The following is a 26,088-nucleotide window of genomic DNA, read 5'->3' as shown; positions in this document are numbered from 1 at the left end:
TATAAAATGTTAAAATATGAATATACATGAATGTGCAAATGAAAATCATGGTAAATAAATGAAATATTTTTATTCATATACTACATTGAGTGGTGGAGTGTGACATCTGCATGTAGATGTAAAGCAGGGTTCCAAAGATAAAAAAGTTTGAGTACCACTGCTGTAGGCTATATTACTGAAAATCAAAAGGAGAGCGGTAGTTAAGAGCCTGATTTCTCACAAACATCTCTCACGCATGCACTTAAAATTACCAGTGAAAGAAGTTTTGTTTAAAAATCAACACACCATTCTGAAGAACGTTTCAGTTTATTATTACAATTATTGCATGGCACTTAACAGCCAACATATTCACATGGCCTTGCAATCAGCAGAAAGATTTCAACACCTAGACTCTGCTGAGAAATTTCCCACACTGGAAGCCCTTTATTATTTATGCTTAACTGAAGAACTTTTATCAGCATTTATTTTCTTTTGTGTTGAAATAATTTTGGTTGTAATCTAAGTTTATATTCCTCCTTTTTATTTTACATTCTTTCAGTGAAATTATAATTTCAGTGTACTAATCAGATAAATAATTATGATTGGTAATAATGGAACATAATACTAACTTTTGCAGATTTATTGTACAAGTTCTGATGACTTTTTTTTACAAATGTGGAATAATTTACATGGCATTATCAAAAAGTATTACAATTTACAAAAGAAAGTATGAACTAAAAATCAAGACATCTCATGTGTCATCGTGTGAGTCAAAAAACAAAACAAAACATATAACATTGCAGCACCATTTAATATGTAATTTAAAAAAATCCCACTGTATACCAAAATATTTACCAAGTTCTACTGGTTTCAGTGATGGCTCATGAAAAACATAAGAACAAACCAAAAAGCTGAAGCAAGATAACTTCTGAAAAGGTGAGTTTTGATGTCAGTGTCAAAAACTGCAAGTGAAGTATTTTGCTAGACAATGCACATGCAATTCTCCATGAAATATGTAAGAAAAAAACAACACACATAACACAAAGCAGGTTATCAGGAAGGTTGAGTTTTCTTTTTAAGTCATTCAATGTTTAGGATTACAATACTGTGCTGTGTCAAAGGCCCTTGGTAACCTCCAATAACCTCTGATATAAAATTGAATTAAATCTGTAACAAAATTCTGGAGACAAGTATTAGCCCTGATAGAAATAAATGTCCATGGCAAGACAAATGTCCACAGAGTATTCTTGCACAATTTGTCTTTAAAAAATATTGAACCTCTTAAACAGACTAAATATATCCAGTTTTATATTAGTGCACCAAAAAATGCTAACTGGAAACATAAAATTGAATGGATGCAATCCAAGGAGAATATAATACATATATACACACACATACAGACATACAAACAAATTCTACCAACGACCGTTCTAAGCTTTGGTTATATAAAGTGCAGTTCAGCCCTGTGAATTCTATCACTATTGTGTACATAAAACCATGTTTACAGCTCAGTCTCCCTGCAAATTTTTAAATAGTTCTTACAGTTTTGATAATAAAAGGCTCAGTTGTGGTATTTTTTAAATCTAAATTAAATTTCTGTCTTACATATTTGAGGGCTGAACAAGTTGTTCAGGAACCCTTAGAGTTGGCACTGAACTCTTTGCAAGGTACACAAAAGACACAATATGCAGCAGCTATTTTCTTAAATCTTTCTCCTGCCTCGTACCTCCTGCAACCTCTCCCCCTCCAAAACAACTTTCCCTCAGTCCCCGGAACCTGATGCTCACCTGGTGTGTTAATGGAAATGATTTTTCCATTGACACACCAGGAGAAAAGTGATGGACCAATAAACAATTCAAAAGACCTCTTCTGTTCAACGCTTTTCTGTTGAAAATCATACCTCCCTCCATTGCTTTAATTCTATTCAGCAAAGCATGTTCAGTAATGATACAAATTCCCACACTCAGGTCTATCATATAACATCTAGTTTGGCCCAGATCATGACTGAATAAATATATATATATATATATATATATATATATATATATATATATATATATAGTATTAATAAGCTTCTAGAAACTATTGCCTCCAAACTACAGTAGCTGCACAAGCAAATCACATTTTATCCCATCACATTCAGTATACAGTTCTTGCGAGCAAAAGTTGAACTCAGATGTGCTCTTCTGACATCTGTGGTTTTGATCTTCTTGAGGCATGACTTCCACTGACATTGTACGAAGGCATATTGCTCATTGCATGACACATCAACACTAAAATGCCACCAATAAGTAGCTTATAGAAAAACTGTGGCTGTAGATATAGCACATATATGTATGAATTCACCATGCCTTTAGCCTCCCTCATACTTTCTGCTGTATAAAATTTTCAAGTTTTATTATAATACATGCTGTACACTCCATCACTCTCATAGCAACCTCAGAAGTGAACCTATCATTTGGAATTTGTGGGAACGGGAGGAGGTCGGGATAACGTGTTTTTAGGCTATCTACACCATATGCTTCCAGCGTGTGGACATCATTTGTAAGTCCTTCAAGTTGCTGGCTGTACTCCTCAATTTTTTGTGCGAGTGCACCTGGTTTCACATCTTTATCTGACTTGCCCCTCACAGCATAGTCAGCAGCAATCAGTGCTAACTTGGTAGACAAATAACATTTAAAGCACACCCATTCATTGGCACTCTTATGAAGATCATTCCTTGCAGCTGAAAAGTTTGCTCTAGCTTGCCTCAACCACCTACGTGCTTCAACAGGATTTCCTACAGACTTGAATGTAGGCGGCACAAAGAAACGCTGGGAATATGAAGGACCTGTTGAAGACGGGCATTTTTCTTTTGACTGTTGTCTTTCAGATTTGTGACTTGTCGCTTCCTGATTCCATGAAGTGTAAAATCTCTGAAATGAAAATTTGTCTGACTGAAATCGAGAAGCTGAGGAGGAATATGTCCGTCTGGATACCCTGTCTGCATTTTGGTCTATAAAAGCTTGCTTTTCTAGCCTGTTGATCTCATTTTGTAAATGCTTGAATACCTCATTGGCTATATCAAGGTTCTCTGCATTTTTGTCTGGATGCCACTTAAGATACAGTCTTCTTATAATCTTTTTCCTTTCAGATTCTGGAAGTTTCCAAGCTTGCTCCACCACTGATGTAACTTCTCGTAAAATTTCTGTCAGAGAATTTGCTTTAATCTTTTTTGGGGAATGATGTTTAGATGAGGATGAGGATGAGGATTTGTGACTCTCCCTCCCAGGAAAAAGAGGGGGAACGGTGCGCGTTCCATGGGCTGGAAACTCTGTAGGACTCGTTGGAGTAGATGGCGCACTGTCTCTGTTCTGAGAACTTTCATCAGGTCTGGAGAATTTGTATAAGTCAAGAGAGCTTACTATCTTGTATTCACTGTATCCAATGTCAATTTGATAAATTTTGCCCAAGAAACTGGAATTTTCCTCATCTTCCCTTTCTACTTCCTGTACTATGATAGCATATGTATAAGTTGGATGATATGATCCATAGATATCGCCTCCTTCAGCATCAACAAGATAACCAACATATTCACCTGGATAAAAAACATTCATTGGATCCATGAGAAGGGTATAGTGGATTTCTGGTGGTATAGGAGTTCCAGGCATAGGTAATTCAAGTTTTGAGGGTTCTGAAGAGTCATACTTCACACCTAAACTGTCAAGCTTCTCGCTAATCCTATAAATATCATTGCAGCCCAGCATGGCAATTAAATAGGAAGTATCAGAAATTAGATTATCAGTTGCAGATTTCAGGGTCATTGCTAATGCTAGAAGGAAATTTATGTCTTTGCTATCTGAGTGCTGTATATAGAGCAATATTACGGCATTTCCATATCTCTTTAAAAAGGCAAATGTTTCACTTTTGCTGTGAGGTATAGGAGCAAACCCTTTAACTCTCAATGTTGTCTGCAGCTTCTCAAAACAAGACACTTTCAAGCCTTCTCTCAAGGTCTTGCAAAGTTTTATAGCTTTTTCTTCATTGGCTAGGAATGCATTGTCATTTTCATGTTTCATAATTCTAATAAGCCCTGTGATGAACTGTTCAGAAGACAGCAGTAACTGGAGTCTCCCCTGAAGAGAACAAAGTGCTCCAAATTGACAAATTTTTGGTGACTCTTCATCCAACTGCTCTTCAAGAATACTGCTGAGGAGGCGAGGTCTGAGTTTCTGTGGAAACAGCATTATCAATTTAGTGTGGAAACCATGGTCTTTGCCTAAGTAACACTGGCTAAGATCAACCAACATCTGGACCCCTATGTTTCCTTGTATTCTGCTTTTGTAATGAGGTGCATCATCAAAAACTAAAATGCTTGATTTTACCAATCTTCCATCCTGACTTGGAAGATAAAGAGCCAGATCTCTTACATTTTCAAGTTCACTTCTAACTTTTACAGAATCATTTTGAAGGCTTTTAAACAGACCGGAAACAACTCGTTTAACAGTACGCATTTCATTAGGGTCAAGCTGTTTTCCTTCAGAGTTCTTGAATATACGACTCAGAACCTCAACATACTGTTTTGTTGAAATCACATCTTCAGTGCCTAAGTGTTTAAATAACTGGTGGAATGTACCAAGTTCTAATGGAAGCTTGTACAAGTAAGGTTTATAATCAGATTCATATTCAAGATTAATTACCACTTCTTCAGGCTTCAAGAGCTTCCAGCCTTCTTCAACCATCACAAAAGCAACCCCTCGAAGCTGAAACCGGAACTCTTTTTTCTCTGTACTAAGAAATTCATAGATGCTCCTTAAAACCTTAACTCTTGTTTTTACCATATCCTCATCTAAAGTTGTTATATTACATATGTTTCTGCAGTTATTTATTACTTTGTCTAGAGGAGGATCCAAGTTGACATTAAGCATAGTCAAAACCTGCTCAAGTTGTTCCTGAGGACCAAGACTGCTTCCTTCCTGTTCTTTGATACTTAAAGGTGTTGCTTTCTCTGGAAGAATAGGGCATGAAGTCCATAGAAGCTGCAAAACATCCGTCTGTTTGAATTTAGGGTTGACTTGGGCTCCGCTGAACTTTATAAGAGGGAGTGTTCCATTAACCTCTTGATACTGTGGATGGAATCTTACAATTTCTGCAGGAGCTCGTTCAGGGCAAAGGAATGCAATTGAAGACAGTTCTTTAAGAAAGTTTCCAGAAAATAAATCAGCTCTTTCTTGAAAAATGTGATGGAGAAGGACATCCACTGTATTTTGCAATGTATCCTTAGTCCAGTTTTCAGTGTTAGCTCTCATACTGATTTCCTTAGCAAACTGCAGTAACTGCTGCTGGGAAATTACATATTTTAGTCCCATATTTCGGAGGAATGCTACCCATGATATGAGGAATGCAGCACGATTTTTTGGTTTTGTAAGTTGTTCCAGTTTCTTAAAGAAATCTTGAGGTATGAAGAGTTTTTCAGGAAGCATAACGTCAAAGACCCTTACAGTCCTATCATAAAAGTGCTTTGCAGGTTTTAATCTATTACATGAATCATGAATGATCAAGAAGCTCTCCAATTTTTCAAACAGTTGTTCCTTTATTTCTGATGATTCTTCAATACCGGAGAGTCTGTTCTTTAAATAAATTAGGTGTTCAAGTTTTGCATCATAAGACAGACTTTCAATCTTTGGTATAAGATGCTTCAAATAAACTTCGAGGTCATCTACTGGAACACAACCTAACAGAGTGTACAGATCTTTTAGATGTATTTTCTCTTCAAGAAACGCAGCTGAAGTTGATTGTGTCCACTTATCCACTTCAACAGAGGGAATACTTCTTGTCAGTACGTAACATGACCCACATTTTGAAATGCTCATGTATCGCCCACTTATAGATTTGTAACATGGAAGGGACCTCAAAATTTTAATGTCATCCTGAGATGTTAAATGGTTTAGGTTACAATTGAAGTACATCAAAAGGGCTTCAAAGTCACTCTCAGCTAATTTTTCTGTTTTAAATGTTGATGTCTGTACCATGTAATGAATAGCTCTTAAAATGCTTGGAGGATTATCTATATTTGCTGTATGTCCAGACAAAAAGGGCACTAAAGCATTGTCCTTAGAGCAAATTTTGTTCAAAGCAAGTTGAATGCAACCAGTTTTCATTAAAGCATGGAAAACTTTGTCAGTCTGAGAATTTGGGAAGAGAGCTATATGCATAAGACTGAGAGGAAGCAAGACATCACAGTCTGGTACAACAAGCTGATTAGAAGAGACAGTAAATTTTGTTCCTGGAAGCAATGCCCAGTCTTTCAATGTATCAACAACATCCTCAAATGTTGGTTTTGCATCATCCTGCTCTTCCTTGGCATGTAGGGATTCACTGATAAAATGCCATGTGTTTTTAAGCCAAGATTCACTGGCAAAGTTCTCCTTCCACCTTATACAACCTCTGGCTTTATATTCTCTTGGTAACACAGATGACAACAGATCGGCAAAGCTACTGATATCAAATACTTTTGCTACATTGCATTTAAGTAAAATATTGCTGTATCTCAAATAGAGGGTGTTCATAAACAGATCTTTACGAGATGGAATCAGTTCATGATAGGTCGTTAAAAACTTTGGACGTTTTGAATCAAAAACCTGCAGCACACTGTCAAGCGTAATGAGCAAAGGTAATCCTTCAATCTGTATTTCACTTTCTTCTGCATCTTTGAAACAATAGTCAACAAGAAGTTTTAGACAGTGGAAAAGTTTCAGATTTGTCTGTTGAAGACGGCAAGGCAGCTTCCCAATGTGACAATTAGAATCTGGAGAGGAAAATGTTATCAAAAATGATCGAACATCAGCAGGAGTCACATAACTCACAGGAATGTCTGCATCCACAAGACAGTGGTAAAGATTTGCAGTTTCATCACAACTGTAAATCAAGTTAAAGCCAATTTCTAAAAGGAGATGTTTTAGTCTGTACACATTTTCTGCTACTGTCTTGCGTGTTGTAATATTGTACTCTACATTTTTGAGCTGATGCAACTCATCTTGTAACAGATTGTCAAAGAAAGGCTTTGTTTTGTTTGCAGTAGACATATTAATCCAAGTAATGATAACTGCAGAATGTAAATCAGAGCCATCCACATTTGGCGCTCGCACAACAGGTAGAAGACGTTTTGATTCCTCATGAATGCAGCTGTAAACTGCTTTCACTAAACAATACCAATCAGGTTGCAGATCCAGTCTGTTAACTGGGAAAAATGATAGAAACTTTTTCAAAGTGTCTTTCACAGAATGCATAGATGTGTTTTGTAATACTGACACTGTTGGGTCAGTCCCTTGAAAGTAGCGTTTTTTCAACTGAATCAGAAGTTCAACATAAGCTGGTGCTATCAGTGCTGTCATTAAATTGTTATTCCAGTCACTTCGCACTCCAACGCCATTATCATCACGCCACAGATTTCGTCTAGCAGAATCTAGGGCAAAGTGTCCATTCACATGAAATGGTAACCCAGTTTCCAAAGACAAAGGTAAGAAACAAAATGCCCGATGAGGTTTTTTATAATTGTGAGTAATGCATGCAGCAACCCCTCCTCGGGGAAAAAGAGTGATGTCTTCATTCTTGTGTGCGGATATAACACTCTTAGATACTTTTTCAATGGATGAAAAACCTGACCTGTTGCAAATTAGCCAGGAAGTAAGGTTACCTTCAGAGTCTTCAGTATCCATAGTATAAGTGATTTGCTGCACAGGGATCTCATCGAGCTGCTTCTTCTTAGTTACACTGTCAATTACAGAAACATGGAACTGCTTTCGTTTCAGTCTATCTCCATCAGTAATTTTGCCAGAGACTGAATATAACACATTAAGTGCTCCTGTTGTTTTTTCTATTTCACAAATAGAAATTTTTTCCATATGGTTCAAAAACATCAAAAGTTCTGCTCCGTCAGAACGCAACTTATCAAGAAGATTCTGCACCATTCTGTCAGAGCAGGGCACTGGGGAGATTTCTGACACTTTTGCCATTTCTCCATTTCGAAGTGGAAATCTAAACATAGTGCAGTTTTCTAGTTTAAAGTGATCTCCTAAATAGAGATCCAATACGTCAGAGAACTGTGTTCTGAAATCAGCATCCAAGTCTCTAAACATGCGTCCAGGGCTAATTGATGTTGCACCTGGTGCATATCTAGCATGAGGATCAAAGATACAAAGTATATCATTGCCAGAAATGAAAGAGGGACAGTCTGTTATGTGATACACAGAATTGAATCCTATACCGTACTGACCAGTTTTACATGGATTGCCTTCTTTGGTTCCTTTCCCAAGGTTCTGAATTCCTCTAATGTCATCTTCAGTAAATGGCTGATTATTGTAAACACATAGTGCAGGTCCTTGAAGTGGTGACCATTTTTCATCAAATATCCTATCCACTGGATGTTGTCGAGGGTCAAACACAAAGCAGACTTCTGTAGCTTTTGCATCATCAGCATTCTGAAGGAGCTCTTTCAGCATTTCTTTTTCTGAAGGATATGCATTAAGAATACTTTTAATTCTTCCTGTCAGTTTTTCTTTCTGTCCAAACTCACTCCCAAGTGTAGTGAAGCAGATATTTGAAGCGTATCGTTCTAAAGCTTTATGCCGCTTAGGTATAGCCCCAAGCTTTACTGCTACTTCCCTCGGAATGTCACCATGACAGTATTTTACGCATGTATCTTTAACTTTTATCCAAGGACAGTCGTTATAACACAGGGAATTAGCAGGCAGAAGAGCAAGGCAAGTATCTGGTAATAAAATTTCACCATACTTTTTTTCACAAAGTTCTTGTTTCTTTTCCCTAATGAGACTCCATATTCCTTCACTGATTATCCTCCTACAAAGCTGAAAATTTTCTTCAGTCAGTGGTTTATTTCCTGTTTCCTGATTTACTGACTCAAGTACTTGAGCAAAATCTTCCACTGTAAAAGCTTGGCGCACACCTACACTTTCAAACAGTTCACGAAAATTATTTCTGTATTTATTTGGGAGCTGATGGAGATGGGGGGCTGCCTCAAAGTTTAAATGAAAAGACACACTTGTGGGAGCAACATAGTCATTTTCAACCAGAATGAAACTGAAGTTTTTCAATTCCTCTACGATGATGGTTTTTGTTGTTCCATTCTGGAGCAGTGCTTCATGGAGATATTTATAGCAAGCATTAGTAATGTTTTCCTGATACAAAGTAATACCATCGAATGACCTTGCAACCTCTTTCAACTGGTTTATTACCATAGTGACAGTTGGTTTCTTAAGCAAGCCTAAAAATTCTTTGACTGCCACAGAAATGCTCCCACATCCTTTAAAAGAATGGGAATTTTCGTTAAGAATTGGTTTCAGTAGGCAAACTATATCCTGATAATCAGCAGTAAAAAGATCCATTGCTGAAAACATTGTTTCAGGTCCAAAATCATTACCCTTCCAATGCAAGGAGAAACCTACTGGTTTTGTGAGAAACGGAAGGAAAGGTATAGTTTGAAATTTTGCAGCAAACTCTTTAGGTTTAGGATCTTTGCACTTAAGTTTCTCATCAATGAGACTTAACAGTATACTACTTCGGAGACAAGCTGCAGCATGATCTGTCATGTTGATTTCTTCTACAGATTCTGCACGTTCAATCAGATCTTCCCATAAAATATCATCTTTAGCCATTCCTAACTGGACTAATTTGACCAAAATTACTGGATTAAGGTAGTCCTGACTAGTGCCATGGGGAAATCTTCCATCTTCTTTATTGTACAACTTTGCAACTCGGCCTTCAGGATGGATCAGCCTAGAAGGCTCTACTAGGGGGTGATCAGTCAAAGAACAAGGGATGCATGGAGTAATACAAAGAATTTCTGAGAACTCACTAACCTTCTCATTTAGTACATAGTGCATTAAAGGGTCACGGAGTTCTGCTTCAATCTCTTGAATATTTGGAAAAAATACTTCACAGAAGAACTGTCTTTCTGAAAAAGTATTCTCTAGTAATACTTGTTTACACCCTGCTTCTTCAAAGCCTGCTTTCACCCAGGAAGGAAGGTCTACAGCACAGAGATTTTTTGAGCCTGTTTTTTTAAGATATTTCAGAAAAATCTGAAAGGCTGAATTTCCTATGTCAGGACGTTTTAATAGTGAATCATCTAGGAATCTCACATTCTTCATGGATACCCAAGACAAACCATCAGAAAATGCTCTGATCCCTTCTTTACCTTTCATATGAGCTATCTCCTCATAAAATCCTTGACATATCACTGAAAAATCATCATGGACCAAATCAGGATCAGGCCACACTGCATAGTAACTGTAATCCTCTAGCTCACCACAAATTGCCATGTTGCGTAAAACCACAAGAGCTTCCAAATAGGCTTTTACTATAACATGTCGCATGAATACTGTGTTCCACCTTCCTTTTGTGTCAGTTTTCCATATTTCTTTTCTATTTGATGTAACAGCAAAAGAACCATTGATATGAACAGGAAGACCTGTCTTGATTCGAAGAGGTAAATAGCAGAACACCTCTCCTAAATTGCTGCAATTAGGTTTTACTGTCCATTTTTGATCCTCTATTTCAGACAGCATAACCCCTACTGAACCACAAGGGACAAGTCCTAGCCTTCGACCACTCTCATGTAAGGAAAATTTTAAGGCCTCTCCTGTATCCATGCAAGAACATATAAGCCACGTTGTAGTATCTACAGTTTTTTGTGGTAATTCATCAACAGGTCTTTTAATCTGTCCAGATTTAGCCATTTCAAAGAAAGAAACGGTGTCATCTTCAGGTCCTCTAAAAACTGGAGAATGCAAATCAGCAATTCTCCTGAATACATGATGGAATTCTTCTACTGTTATTTGCAATATACATGATGACTTTGGTGGTTCAGCAGGACATTTTTTTGTACTAGTACTACAGGTTTTCATGACTTTAGCAGCTTCCTTTAGTACACTTGTAACAGGGGCTGTTATTGCTTTCGACGGGCATAGGGTTTTTTTAATAGTTACAGTCTCTTGAGCTGCACCAGGGTTGGTTTCCTCAGTTTTCAAATACTTCAAAACCATCGAGTTTACACACTGGGTAAAGATTATCAATCTGTGCCCACAAATACTAAACTCATCCACAAGCGAATAGATGTCTGCAGTATTATAGGAAGTACTGCTAACTTCACTCACTTTAGCTTCCTGTTGCGTTCTAAATGAAAGTCTAAAAAGTGTCCCTTTATAACTATAAGGTGCTTCCACAGTCAATGGGAGATGACAACCAAACACACCTATGAATGGCTTGAACTGATTAGGAAACTTTCTAAGTCTTTTCTGTTGTTTACTCCAATTAATTTTAATCCCAGGATTAGATTTATCCCTTATATGTTTACTGAGATGATTGATGTTTGGATCAAACATTATCATGAACTCTCTGCTCATAATGATGGGAATATCAGTGATGTGATAAACAGAATTAAATCCCAAGCCAAATTTTCCAACCTTGTCAACTTCTGTTCTTTTTAGAGACTCACCTAATCGAGTTATATTTAGGAAGTCAGAATCAGAAAATTCAGAATTGTTGAAAGACCACAGAGCTGGTCCATGAGAAGCTGCCATTCCTGGATCCAAAAGGTTTTCTCTTATGTCATTATTTCTTCTCATGTCAATCAAAAAATTGCACTCTGTTGCATTAGCATCATCAGCATTTTGAAGCAACTCTTTGAAGATATCAGATACAGAAGGGTATTCCTCCAAAATGTTTTTAATTCGTACTGTGAGAGGTTCTCTTTGACCTGACTGCTCAAAGCCCATATTTTCTGGATTAATCAATCTGGTACTGAGACATGGCACATTCAACCACTCTGCAGTTTTCATCGGTATATCTTCATGAACTAAAATTATTGGCTCCACAGCATCTTCAAGCAAATCATTTAAGTCATCAACTTTGATATCACAGTAGCAGCATTCATGGATTGGTTTCATGTTGAGCCTGTAAGGTTTTTTGCTACAGTATACTGGAACAGGTGTATGTAGACTGGCTGGGATCTGACATCTGTACAGCCACCTTATAATACTCAACATAATATGAAGATTTTGCTTACTCTCATCTTCAGTTAGGGATTGTTCACTTTTGAGGTATATTTTCTGAATTACCATGGAAACATGGTCTGGGGTCAGCTGTTCAATTGATCCACAACACTTGAACAACTGATGGAATTTAGCCATGGTTTTTGGCACATTATGCAGATATGGCTGGAGATCAAGATCATGTACTGATTTTATCACTGCTTGGGAAAGTGAACAGAAAGTTTTACCTGTCCACACCCATGGAAATTTCAAAGTTTTAAAAGCTTCTTTTCCTTCATCTAAGTGATCATGCATGAAACCGTATATCTCAAGCAAGATGTGCTGAAACTGATAGTAATCTTCATCACTAAATTTTTTGGAACTGTGCCAATCTACTACTACTTTAAAGTGTTTTAACACTGATTTTATGCTAGGTTTGATTGAAATTCCTAGCGCCTTTTCAACACTTGGTTGGACATTTTCCACAAGGGGAACAGAGGAGCCCACCAATGTTGCTTGAGATAAATCACACATTTCTGGTGGTGAACACAGACTGCAATGATCACCTTTCCAAGTTAATGAACTTGGATAATTTGGAGGTCTTTCCTTGCATGCTGGAATCCATTTAATTTTTTTCAGTGTTGCTTTTGTTTCAGCTGAATGCAATAATGAAGAACTTTTGTTCAAAATCATTAATAATGTTCTGGCTTTTCTTTTAAGTGCATCATGACTTGTACCTGTACAGTCCTTTAAATTCTCAATTTTATGGGCTATGCGCAAAATATCTTTCTCTTCCAAGCTGCCCTCACTTTTTAGACCTATTAATCTCAAGGAATGAAGAATATCTGGAGAGGCTTTAAAAGTAGTAGGAGGAAAGCAGTGTTCTTCCTCACCATAGAATAGATTCTGTAATACTTCCACTTCAGGGTCAAAAAGTTCACTGGCTGGTACCATTTTTCCTTCTGAAATCTGGATAAATTTTAGTGGTGTCAGCCAATCCAGCACTTCTGCATTTTCATTCTTTAAGAAAGTCAGATTTTCCAGAATCCAGAGCATAATTTTTGTTACTTCATCATTACAATAAAAGTCACTTTGAATATCATTTAAAATAAATTTTATGCAGTCTGTGCTCCTTAGCTGTTCAGCTTTTAGTATTTTTACTAAACGGATGGTAGCTTCATCACCACTGTCAACTAGTGAAACAGACAATTTTATACCAGGTGGAATTTTGGCAGTGTGATGTAGTACTTTACAACCTTTCAAAGCAGTAAAAGTAATGTTTTCATCAAGTGACTGTTCAACTCTCCTAAATAATACTAGGTCATGGATGATTTTCTTCTCTTTTTCAGTAATGTCTGTTAAGCTAGCAAGGAAACTTCTAAGAGCATTTTTATAGGATATGGGGAAGGATGCAACCTGACTAGTCAATTTTTGTAAAGAAAGCTTTTCCATGATCTGCAAAACTACACTAGGCAATGGAGCATGTATGTATTTTTTTAAACCTGGATGTTGTATAGCAGGGTCTAGTTTCTTAATCACAATCCCACCAAGTTGCTCGATTATATCAGGTAAGAATTCTGGGAGCTGCGTTTCAGTTCCATCATCTAAAATAATCGGTGATGGTATCCGCAACCTAATAAGCTCCACTACTTCTTCACCTTCATCTAGTAATGTCTTTGGAATAAGTGGCATGTCATCAAACATGGACAGGTCTTCAGAGAAATGTATATAGAGATTCTTCCACACCATTTTAAGCCATGAAACAGGTGGCTGGCTTTTATCATCAGAAAGTGGAAACCACTGCACCATTATCTCTCTTCTAGGCCAAAAAGTATTCATCACTTCCTTAATGAGCCGTGCAAATCGTTCAGGATTCAGAAGCTGCAGCTGAGTGCATGGTCTTCCTGAAATAAAAATAAAACCTTTTAAAACTATAGAATAATTGGGAATAATAGTGTGTAATTAAAAGAGAAACAGAACACAGCTATTTAAATGATGCCCAGATAATGGGCTTGAAACACCAATTATCTCATTCATCTTACAAAAAGGCATGCGATAAAATACATTTGAACAATCTGATCATTATGGCCATCATTAGTTGTAGTGGCAAAGGCCTAAATCCTATTACTGGTCACAACTAGACCTGAAGCAATGAGATTTACATGAATTGTTAGTTTACCATTCAGCAGTTGATTCAATGAGTTTACTCTAGTCACAACTAGCACTTGGTTTTAGACAGCTTTCCATCCTATTCTTGCAAACTAGGGTAAACCCATCTTCCTCTATCCTGCAATTTAGAAGACCCTCACTCTTACCTTTGTTAGAAGTTAATGACTACCATTGTCCACAAAGTACTATGCAAAGTACTATGGGGTAATGTTTAAAGGAAAAGCTATGTGTCTCTCTCATATACACACCTTAATGTGATGAAGATGTTTGAGTGTAATTAGGAAGGCTGAAAATAATGCCATCATGTGATCAGACTCTATCAAGGATCTAGCCTTCCAGTAGGGTTGCTCAGGATGGAAAGATGAGAAGGGATAGAATGCAGTCAGCCTCTTTGAGGAGTTAATCTCATCATCAGAAGATCAATGAAAGTTCTATGGGGAATGAGCAGTTGGGCCAGGATAACACAGGCTAAGTCTCTGCTATCCTGGCCTGGTGCTCACCCGAATCAGTCCCCAGGTGAACACAGGGACACGTGGATATTTACACACTGGTCCCTGTGCCGAATCTGGGACCTGCTACTAGCACATGCTTCTTACCTTGCTGAACTATTGCTGGTACTCTGAAGCTCCCTGTTGATGCATCTGACACAAAAACATGGTGCCAGGGTACATCCATGTAGCCAGGTGCCCGTTTCTGCATCAGATGTGACAATGGGAGGCTTCTGAGTACCAGTGACAGAGCAGCAAGATAAGGTGCTTGGAGGACCATTTAAACACCAGGGGGGTGCAGCAGAGTTTCCAAGAAACTCCACAGCAAATCAGATTACCCCAGGATAACAGCTATTTACCCTGGGATCAAGCCAGATCCATTGGATCTATGTCTGGTCTACTAGGATCACGCCTGATCCTGGCCCCTGGGTTTTGGCCTGCGTCATCTGAACTAGATGCCAAGAGGTCAAGCAGAATGTGGGCCCTTTGGCCTGTGAGGACAACCCCATGGTGAGACTGGCAGAATAACTCCAGAAATGATGCCACTGAACACCAGTGTCAGAACTGGTGCCAGAACAGTGGTGAAGGATCTCGTAGAGACAAGAGCAGTGGCACTATAAATTGATACTTGTTAATGCAAAGAAAAACGCATTAATAAACCATTCTGACAACTTCTACATTTATGATCAGACAATCCAAAATAAATCAAGAAGTACTGCTGAAAGATGAGATCCCCAGAGTGGAAGGCATTCAACCAGCTACAGAGGAAGAGCAAAGGAGAAGTATGACTAGCATTGTGTCTAACGACACAAATGGTTTCAAGCCAAAAGACTGTTCACCTGCTGTTATGTTCAGATGTTAAAGGAAAGTCAGAATCTGCATAATGCATATAATAGGAACATGAAATGTGAGAAGCACCAATCAGGACTAGCTAGAAACTGCAGAATGATAACTGGTGTTCTGTTACTTTCTCTTAGGTTTGTGCTCTAGTATCAATCTGCATTATAACATTTCAGAACTTTACTGATTGTACCTAATTTCTACTACACAAACCAGTGGAATCTCTTTTCATATTTTTACCATTAAATCCACAGGGCACAAATTTTATGTCTTAATTTTTTACCTCTTGCATGCAGCTATCATTCTAATCATGCAAATACACTTGTGCATACACTTCCTCTTTCCAACAGGTCTTTCAACTCTACATACCACTACAAACTTGCATGCCATTTCATATTCCTTGTGAAATTTGAAGGAAAATGTAAAGAAAACACATGGAGATGTGTTTCTTCTGAACGTTTTAAAACAGAAGTGATTCAACTTTTCATGGGATATTGCATCCAGAAGAATTCTAAGACATTGCCATGTTAGTCTGGAATATCAGTATGCAAAGGGATCTTGCAGCATCTTTGAAACTGTGTGAAAGAAGTTGCAGCATGAGCTTTTGTAGACTTGGTCTATTTCCTCAGATGCATTCTGATGCCATGCATCTGAGGAACTAAATCAAGTCTATGAAAGCTCACACTACAACTTCTTTCACACATTTAGTCTCAAAGGTGCTGCAAGATCCCTTTGCATAATGTTAATATATTGTAATTCAGTAACAACTCTTTCAAGAGTGATAGCTCTTGAAACTTGAAGTTCACTAGAGAATTTGAAAATTATTGAAGCTGGACAGGCAATATGATGCTTCTAATTAAGATACAATCTTTTTCTGGTTAGCCTAATATGAATTTTGGAAATTTTCTTATGGATAAACTGACTACAGTGGACCCACAGTATCTGCTGGGGTTTGGTCCCAGGACCCTCCATAGATACCAAAATCAATGGATACTAAATTCCATATATACAATGGGGCTGTAAAATGGTGTCCCTTATATAAAATAGCAAAATCAAACTTTGCTTTTTGGCTTTTTTTTTAAAATCAAGCCATGAATGCAGAATCCGTGGATACAATGGCCAACTGTACCTTTGTTTTTTAATGGGTCAGCTCAACATTAACTCCAGCAACTTATGTTTTCATCCTGATGATTACAACATTTTGAGATAGACTAAATTTAAATCCAAGTTCAGTTTCTTAAAGGATAACTTTCTCACTAATTCACATGGTTTTTTATTTTACTAATAATGGAAAGTATATATCTAAAATAGTAGGAACCACATATTTCACAACATTAATCAGATTTCTGTATATAGCCTTATTTAAATCAGTAAGGTCATTTTTTTTTCAAATATGCTATAAGTAGTATTAGTATGTGTAAATTAAATGTTCAAAAGCACATATGGACCAGGGAGTAACCATTACAAATCCAGACAAACAAATCATCCAGTAACAAAATGCACACAAATGCTTGACTGCAATTCAGCAGTTACTCATACAGCAATCCTACCTGAAAATCCCCAGAGGAGTTGTTGGGCTAAAATATAATGAAATGCACTTTGAAGAGGACAAAAGCTACTTTTGCTACTTAACATAAGAATTAAATTAACAATATCACCCTTTCTTGATGTTTCGGGGAATTTTGATTTCATTCCCTCCATCCTACTCTGAATATATATTAAAGAATAATGTTGTGATGGATAGGTTGTACTCTCAATGAATGTAATAAAAATATATAAATACTATTCTTGACATTTTCGAAAAATTAAAATATGCATTTTGTTCTACGCATAAACATGTGAAGGTGTATCCATTTGTATTTCTTTGCAAAAAACTACGGCCATAGTATGTGATCATGAAAATACTGTGGCCTCATAGACACATCAAATGGTTTCTTTTGAAATAGTTCATTTCTTTTCATTTGATTTATATCTGTCCTTGCAATTTTAATGTCTTGATCAGTTGTCACCATATGTACTGCAATTCAGTGCAGTTCCCTTTTATTACAATGAATAATATGTACACATTTTACCTCTGCTTTTGGCAGCTTCTTTCAAAGCTGCCAGAATGTGAGGCTTCAAGTCATCAGCGAGTAATCTTCCTTCAAAACCTGGGAAGAGGGACCTAGTACGTATCAAAAACAGAATATCGATAATCTAAATAATTTGTGTTATTTTTCAAAGCCACAAATACAGAAAACATAATACAGATTTTCTTCCCAAAGAATTTTGAATAAAAATTTTTATTCCTCTTCACGCTCACACATGCCTTTCTTTATGCCAGAAGAATAATCCTACGGTTTTCCATATATTATTGTTCTGCAGAGCACAGCAGCATTATTCAAGATAGCCAATTCTGAAGAATGCTGGATGCTGCAGTTCAACATCAAGTACGTGGTTCAAAAATACTTTGTCATGTGTTGGGACTATCATAAATTATTTAACTATCATAAATCATGTTAATGGCTGTGTCTTGAAGATAAAGTAGAATCATCCTACTGTACACATTGTCATAACCCAATCCAATCCCTAAAAAATCTTCAAATCCATAAACAGCTACAATGTGTGGGTTTTGTATACAATTACAGAGTTGCCCTACAAGTAGTGGTAATAAAAATGGGATAAAAGCAGAAAGCAAGAAAGGCAATATGAGAAATGTGTGGATGCATTTTAAATGTTACTTAATATTTAAAAAGCATTGTGGAACCCAAATAAAGGTCAGGATTGTCATGTGTTGGGACAAGAGGTTAAACTGCACCTCTTCTTATATACACAACTAGCCAAAGTCTAAATGAAAACTGTTGTTTCCCCAGCTGGTATTTTCCCCAGTAAATAATCCACTGCTAGTTGACTCTCAAGGAAAACAACTGTTTCAAGGGGGAACAAGACTATGGCCCTCTCCAGACGGGCCTAAAGTGCGCCCTCGTCACGTGCTAGGGGTTGGCCAAGGGCGCACTGCCCATATGTGCTTGACCTCTAGCACGTGACGAGGGTGTCAACATGGTGGCGCCCTGTACACATGGGCGCTGCCATTTTGACGCGACAAACGCTTAGCGTCCGCACATAATGGCGCATTTGTGACGTCACGAGTGCGCCAGAAAAAGAACCCACTTTTTGCGGGTTCTTATTTTGCTGAAGGGAAACAACACGTTTTATCCGCTGTGGCTTCCCGCCTGCAGAAAAGGAGGCCCTGGCAGCCCGCCCTTTTTGGGCAGTCTGTATCCCGCCTATAATTGGAATAATTGTACAGAGGGAAATGGTTAACAGCTTCCACCTCATACATGCCATGTGCTCCCAACATTGATTGTGCCCTATGAACAAACAGAGATATATGAATGGCATCCACTTATTTCTTACATAGTTTGATTATGGACAAGGAGATTAGCAAAATGCTCAAAAAACGAGAGAATGTGGTCATAAAGATAGGCTGTAAACTTGGTTATAAAAATGGGCTGCAACTGAGTGTGTGTGCAAGTGCCAACCTCACTTTCTTTCCCATACTCTTTTGTCCATTGTCATTTCTTTCCCTTCATCATTGTTTTTATTCCTTTCTCCTTAGAGCCGTAATTTGTATCCAATGCCTCAACTGCCATTTGTTTCGTCTGTCCTACTCATAATGTGAAACCTTCCAAATGGCAGGACCATGTGTAAAAACATGACCTAGAAATGAGCAGGGTTAATTTTGTGTAAAAAGCAAAAGAAGTGTTGAGAATGTGCCTCAAAGCATTGCAGTGTCACTCAGTTGTTTCTGTTTAGACAATAGTTATGCTGTTTCTCACATCATGTATACCCACATCAATTCTGCACCCCTTGTTTCCATAGCATATTTTTCTTCTCCTTTAGCTTACATTTTGTCAGCTGCAAATAGCTCTGATAATAGGTGGGAATTAGAGCACTGTCTAATGCCGTAAAGGTAGTTGCTATGCCTTCCTACAGAAGAGAACAGCAGAGCAATTCCCCTGTGTTTTCTCTGCAGGCTGCACAGGCAAAGCTATTCTAGAGCAGAAGGCAGACAGACAAGCTTGCAAGGCTATGTGATACCGATGTGCAAGATCATTTTAGTTTATATTGTTTATCATTTCAATTTTAAACAAATATATGCAATTGTAAAATAAAGTATAAATATATATTATACCTTGGGTAACTTTCTGAAGTTATGTAAATAGCGTCTTGATCTGATGCAGATGAAGAGAATGAAGTAAAACTTCCATTTTGTAAGGGCAAAAGCTCAAGTCCAATAAGTTCATTATAGTTTTCATCACTAAGCACAAAGTCTAAGATACGAAGCTTTTCATCAGCAGGTCCCTTATGTCCAGATTTTCTTAACACTTGACGTACTGTACTAGGAATCACTTTTTTCACAGGTTTTGTACTAGAAACAATGAGGTCAACTGCTTTAGCAATATTGTCTGGTACTTTAGCAACTTCTTTCCCTGAATCCTGGAGGTAGTTTAGTACAGCCTGGGTGTATTCCAAGCTTTCGTCCATTTCTGAGAAATATACTTCTTCCACCTTTATCCATTTATCTCTAATGGAGTAAATAACTTCATTCTGGAATAATTCTTTCAAAATAGGTTCTATGATTGATTCCCAGTGAACTTTTATTTTGTTTTTTTGGGGCCATAGTCTGTAAATTCTGTCAACTGTCAGAGGGAAATCTGAATTCTCTTCTGTTTTCATTCGTTTAATTGCCTCCAATATAAGGGTTGCATAACCTTTGGGGACCATATTGGCCACAAGAAGCTCATTCCACAAGGCTGCTGGATCTCGCCACTGGTCAAGCTCTCTCCATTTGATACTCCTTCTGTTATCAGTAAGGCCAAAAAACCCACTAACATGAACTGGGAGACCTGTCTTACTTTCCTCACCAGGTGGTAAAGGAAGAAAACAAAATGCTCTTCCTGAAAACTCTGCCACCGCTCCTTTCCCCTCTCCTTCATTTGATAAAGACATAGCTATGCCAATAGTTGGGATATACTTCAAGTCATCAGCCAAACAATCCAGTTCGTTGCATATTCCTCTTCCCCCAACACTGTTGCATACCAACCAGGATGTCTTCTGTGCATCTTTAATACTTTCATCTTCTAAAACAATGTTAATGTGGTATGTTACACATGTTATGCTGTTACTTGGAATGCCTTTACAATACTGGTTTGTTGCATTTCCCAGAATCTTGATGGAGTTGGGTTTCTCATGCTTCAAAGCTTTATTTTCACTGGCAGTAACTCTGAAAATTAGTCGCTCTGTCCCATCAGTTTCCCTAACATGTAAGGAAACATCTTGCACACTTTTAAGGAACAAAAGAACTGTGTCTGCATCTGCTCTGAATGAGTCAAACAATTCTAGAATTTTTTCCTTGTTATAAATATTGCTACTCAGCTGGGAAGGTTGTTGGCGAAGAGGAAAGCGGAAGAACGTACCAGGAAAGTGTCCATTTTTGAAGGTTTCTTTAGTGCTCCCAAACACACCAATGAAAGGTGTAAATTGGTCGGTCAACTCATTAATTTCTTTGATGTCATCTTTCAGGTTCCAACACTGACCTGATTCATGGGGTCCAAAAAGTGTCTGATGTGGATCAAGCATTCCAATTTGATCACCACTAAATATACTGGGGACATCTACAAAATAAAAGATAAAACATGTATAACACTGTAGCCACACATTTGCAATACAAGTATGCAATAACAAAAAAATGTCTTTAAAGGTGCTTGAATATCTCCTATACAACAATCCAACAAACATATACTCTAAAAATGTAAAGAAGAAAGTGTTAAAAAACTGTGAGGAAGGTTCAGCACCACAATACCCACATTTCTTTTCAATGCCCTGGCTAACCATATTCTCCAAAGTACCCCCTTGTTGTTTTAAAGTGAAACTACCACTGATGGCAACATTCATTTCTGTGAAATAGCTCGTACACAAAATAACACACTGATTTTTTAACTCAAAGTACATGCGCAAATGGTGTATATAGCCTTTCAAAATACAACATTACAGTTTAATTGTTTAAAAAATCTCTGCTACAATACCTGTAATATGATACACTGAATTAAAACCAATTCCAAATCTTCCAACTTTAAGTGGATCGTCTTTTTTTCTGCTTCTTGCTATCTCCTGAATGCCATGCCAGTCCTCAGGGGTAAAAACAGCATTGTTGTATACATAAAGTGCAGGACCTGAACATAAAAAAAAAGTATTTTTTTTAAACGAGGTCACTAGGAAACACAGCAAAACTGTTTATGAAGAATGAAACTATTAAGTAATGCAAAAATACTATGCTATTCTTAAGTAGACTTTGATCTCAGTTGACTATGTAATTCTGAATAAGTTGTATGAATGTGAGATTTAATAATCCATCTATTCACTTGTGACTAACTTACTTTCCACTGTAATCTAGGCTAGCAACATGATAAATCGATTAGCTCACAGTGTATGCTTAAAACATGTCACCTTGCTAAGCAAACTGAAGGTAAATGAATGAATCTTCTAAGAAAAAAAAAGATATGGAAAAGATTTTACCTTGGTAATGAGCCATGTCTTTAGACCAGACAGACTCAGTCCCATACTGAGTCTCATCATATAGAAACCTAACCTCTGTGGCACCAGCATCTTCTGCATTCTGAATCAATTCCTGAAAACAAAATGTATTGTTAAACTGATTAAATCACATCAGGCTCTAGATTACTATATTTACAGTTACTGTTCAGGGGTGGTTATTTTTCAAGCCTAAAATGCAATCACCATCAGTTCTTTCATGTGTTTCAAAAGCTCCAGGAATTTTACATTTGTAGAAAATTATCAAGTTCATCAACCAAATTATATGTCCTACTCAAACAACAAACCATAAATTGTCATTACTTACTCAAGCTACAACAAGCTTCAGGCTTGCAGTCTCTCCCTTCTCTTTCTCAACACTTCATACATGAGAAGAGGAGACTGGAAGATTAATATGCAAGTTGCAACTAATTCTAGTCCAGTAACCTAGTTTTAAAAATACTATTGGCACAAATCACAATTTCACATATTTTAACAAAATGGGGAATTTATTTCTTACAATTCACAAATAAAAACTTCTTAAATCCTTTCCTCATGCAAAAAAAGAAAGAAGTAGGAAGTAGAGAACAGGAGAGCCAATGTTGCATAGTGGTTTGAGTGCTGTACTACGACCAGGGTTCTAATCTCTACTCAAGCATGGAAACTCACTGAGTGACCTTGGGCGAGTCACATTCTCTCAGCCTTACAGGAAGGCAAAGAGAATGGTGCTGCCTTAAATAGGCAGCACCATAGCTACAGGGTGGCAAATGACGACCTCAGCACTCTCTAGGTCACAGTGCAGGAGGGGCAATGAGATGGCACTGGAGACACCTCTCAGGGTTCTGTTGCTTCTACCTCTATCAGTTACCCTGCGATCAGGACAATGCCACAGTCATCATCTCCTAGCACCCCAGTCTGCAGCTCCTTGAAAACACTTCAGCTGGGGCACTATCTGGCTCAAAAGGTACATGGGGGGGGGGGGGGAGGTGTCACATTCTGTCATTAACAACCATACACATGACTTCTAAAACTTAAGTCCAATTTACATTAGTAAATTCAACCTGTAATTATATTCTGAAGAAACTATAATTTTAATATAACATCACAATTTTATGACAAACCAATTTATATGCAGTGCTTTTTTAGTTCCTAAAGTAACAAAGTAACTTTCAATCTGTAAAAGATGTTAATAATGCATTTTCTTAAAAATTTCCTTTTCCAGGAGAAAAAAACACGATGCAGAATTTCCACACATTTTACATATCTACAAGTAACACTGCAAAAATCATCACACTTACTATTATTTTATGTTTTACCTTAAGAATTTGTCCTCCTTCTGGATATCTTCTTAAAATATCTTTAAGGAAATCAACAAGTGGTGGGGTTGTTTGTCCAAAACGACCTAGATAGGTAAAAGAAGGAAAAAACATGTATTTCAGAAGAACGAAACAAACTTATCTTTCATAACACTGTATCATGGTTTCAGATTCTTCCTGCAAATCAATAATTTACAGATTACAAGATAAGGCTGCAATCATATACACAATTAAAGGTATTTACCACTGAACTTGGCAGGTGTTATTTCTGAGCAAATAAGCACAGGATTGTTATACAGGCTGAGGATGCATCCACACTACAGAAATCATCCAATTTAACATCACTTTAACTGCCATGGCTCAACGCTATGGAACCCTGGGATTTGTAGTTTGTTGTGGCACCGGTGCTTTCTGACAGAGAAAGTTAAGTGTCTTACAAAACTATAGTTCCCAGGATTCCATCGCATTGAGTCCGGGCAGTTAAAGCACATCAAACTGGATTATTTCTACAGTGCACATGCATCCCGAGTCTCCCTTATCTGAAATGCTTGGGACCATATCTATTTTGGATTTTTCCAGATTTATTTTGGAATACCTGTACTTGCATATACACGCCTAATGGAGATGGAGTAAACTTGGAGATGGGACCCAAGTCTAAAAACAAGATTCATTTGTTTCATATATATATATATACCTTATACACATATCTTGAAGGCAATTTTATATAATTTTAAAAACAATTTTGTGCATCAAAAAGCGAATGTGTCACTATCTAAGCCACCCATGAAAAACATTTTGGCTTTTGGAGGATTTTGGAATTCCAGATAAGGAAGACTCAATCTGTATCTTGCGAAATTCAGCACCAGTTAACATATTTTGTTAGAAATAGAGTTGCAGATCTAACTGGCTCTCTGACGCATGCAAACAAGTGTTTACGTACCTATTTCTGTGTTATATGTTATGCTAATTCTTGCTTCAGCATTGCTATGGACCAGCCTGAAAGACCCCAAGCAAAGAGTAGGGCTTATGTACTACTTCCACATGGCCAGAGGGAAAGGTAAGCAGAGTTTACTTTCTACAAAAAGTAGTTTGTCATTATGCACCAACCATAGACAATGGTTGAAAATGAACTCTGTTTGGTTAAGTAAGCCAGCTAAAAAAACTGACTGAAGTTGACTTGTTTCAAAACAGACCAGTATTCATTTTAACTGATGGCTTTTATATAAGAAACCAGTTTTTGTGGAGAACAAACCTAAATTCTGCTGAAGTCCCTATTCCAAACTGTATGGTAGAAAGTGAGGAAAAGATCACACAAGCCCACTGATTTACAAATTGTAGAGCAGGCAGATATCACTTAATTAGGGATAGAAAAAGCACACTCGCACTATGCAAGCAACCCACCAAGGGCCCTAGTGTGCCAACTACAATAGCAATTGCAAGTACATTTCTATACCACTTATCAGTGGACTAACACTCCCTAAGTAGTTTACAATGTGTATGCCAATTGCCTCCAACAAGCTGGGTACTCAATTTACCAATCTACAAAAAGATGGAGAGCCGAGTGGACCCTGGAACACTGCCTGGGATCAAACTCACAACCTTGTGGCTACAGTACTGGCATTTAACCCCTGCACCACCAGAGTTTCTACACCACCCATGATGACAAAAAACAGTATATAAATAGCCAATTGCCCCACTTCACACACACACACACAAAATCTCAGGGAAACAACTTTGAGGGCAGGCCTTGGTTTAGGATTGAATCTATCTATTTAAAAAATCAGAAATGACTAAAATGTGATAGGTAACGGTAAAATAAACAGTAATTACAACATTCCTAACTGATTTGTCTTTAAGTATTCTAACCCATTCTGCTGGTCCAAACTCCATAACAGAACCAAAAGTGTTCACTGCTCACAGCTATTGCAACAGAGACCTTGGTCCAAAAGACACTGTATTAATAATCCAGTCTGAGACCACTTTAACTGCCTTGGTTCAATGCTAGGGAATTCTGGGAACTGTAGTTTTGTGATACATTTAGCCTTCTCTGACAGAGATCTCTGGTGCCACAATAAAAGACAGTTTCTAGGATTCCCTAGCACTCAGCCAGGGCAGTTAAAGTGGTTTAAAACGCCGTTATTTCTGCAGTGTGTTTTGGACCCTTCATTCTAATCACTGTACAATGATAACCTGAATAATTCATGGAATCAGATAAAACATAGCAGCTAAAATATAGCATCTGGATTCTACAAATAATAGTAATAAAAACATCTTCTTGAGCCTTGGGAGGGTACCCTGCAGCCATCTCAACTGCTCTGTCTACTGAAAAAGAAGTAATTACTTGCTTTGGTGGAGACAGTGCGCTGTAGTGGTTTAAGTGTTAGATCTGGACACTGGGAGATTGTGGTTTAAATGCCTGTTTGGCTGTGGAAACCCACTGGGTTGTGTACCATACTAAGTACATTTTAATAATTGATTACAAAATAAAATTAAAATAATTAATTTTGGAGAGTTCTCCTACATTTTCTGACAAGGTGCTAGAAAGCCTTAATTTCATGGCATTCACTGGCGGCGCAAAGTATTTCATGCATGGAATATAAATTACTATAAAACATTGTGTGTGATCGCTACAGCTGGTGATAAATGAATTAATTCTGTGTACAAGAAACAAGATGAAGAAGTATGTAAAACTGC

The 26,088-nt window shown here is 37.5% G+C and overlaps 1 protein-coding gene across 2 annotated transcripts in view; it reads right to left on the bottom strand.

Moving 5' to 3' along the window:
- Positions 1 to 288: 288 nt before the first annotated feature.
- LOC149319933 (sacsin-like) overlaps positions 289 to 26,088 on the bottom strand; it is a 64,349-nt gene continuing 38,549 nt past the window's right edge. For both annotated transcript variants that reach the window (XM_089512616.1, XM_089512617.1), the window contains 6 exons: positions 23,395 to 23,480; positions 22,064 to 22,175; positions 21,574 to 21,720; positions 19,680 to 21,162; positions 17,578 to 17,669; positions 289 to 13,912 (listed from right to left, as the gene is read on the bottom strand). In XM_089512616.1, the coding sequence (XP_089368742.1) occupies positions 2,343 to 13,912; positions 17,578 to 17,669; positions 19,680 to 21,162; positions 21,574 to 21,720; positions 22,064 to 22,175; positions 23,395 to 23,480 (13,490 nt within the window). In that variant the 3' untranslated portion in view covers positions 289 to 2,342. The remainder of the gene's footprint in view (positions 13,913 to 17,577; positions 17,670 to 19,679; positions 21,163 to 21,573; positions 21,721 to 22,063; positions 22,176 to 23,394; positions 23,481 to 26,088) is intronic.

The sequence above is a fragment of the Sceloporus occidentalis genome, unplaced genomic scaffold, assembly GCF_023333645.1.
Source record: "Sceloporus occidentalis isolate IW3139 unplaced genomic scaffold, rSceOcc1.0.p SCAF_2, whole genome shotgun sequence".
Lineage (NCBI taxonomy): Eukaryota > Metazoa > Chordata > Lepidosauria > Squamata > Phrynosomatidae > Sceloporus > Sceloporus occidentalis.
Note: the sequence above shows the minus strand (reverse complement) of the source record. Positions and strands in the feature narration are given on the sequence as shown.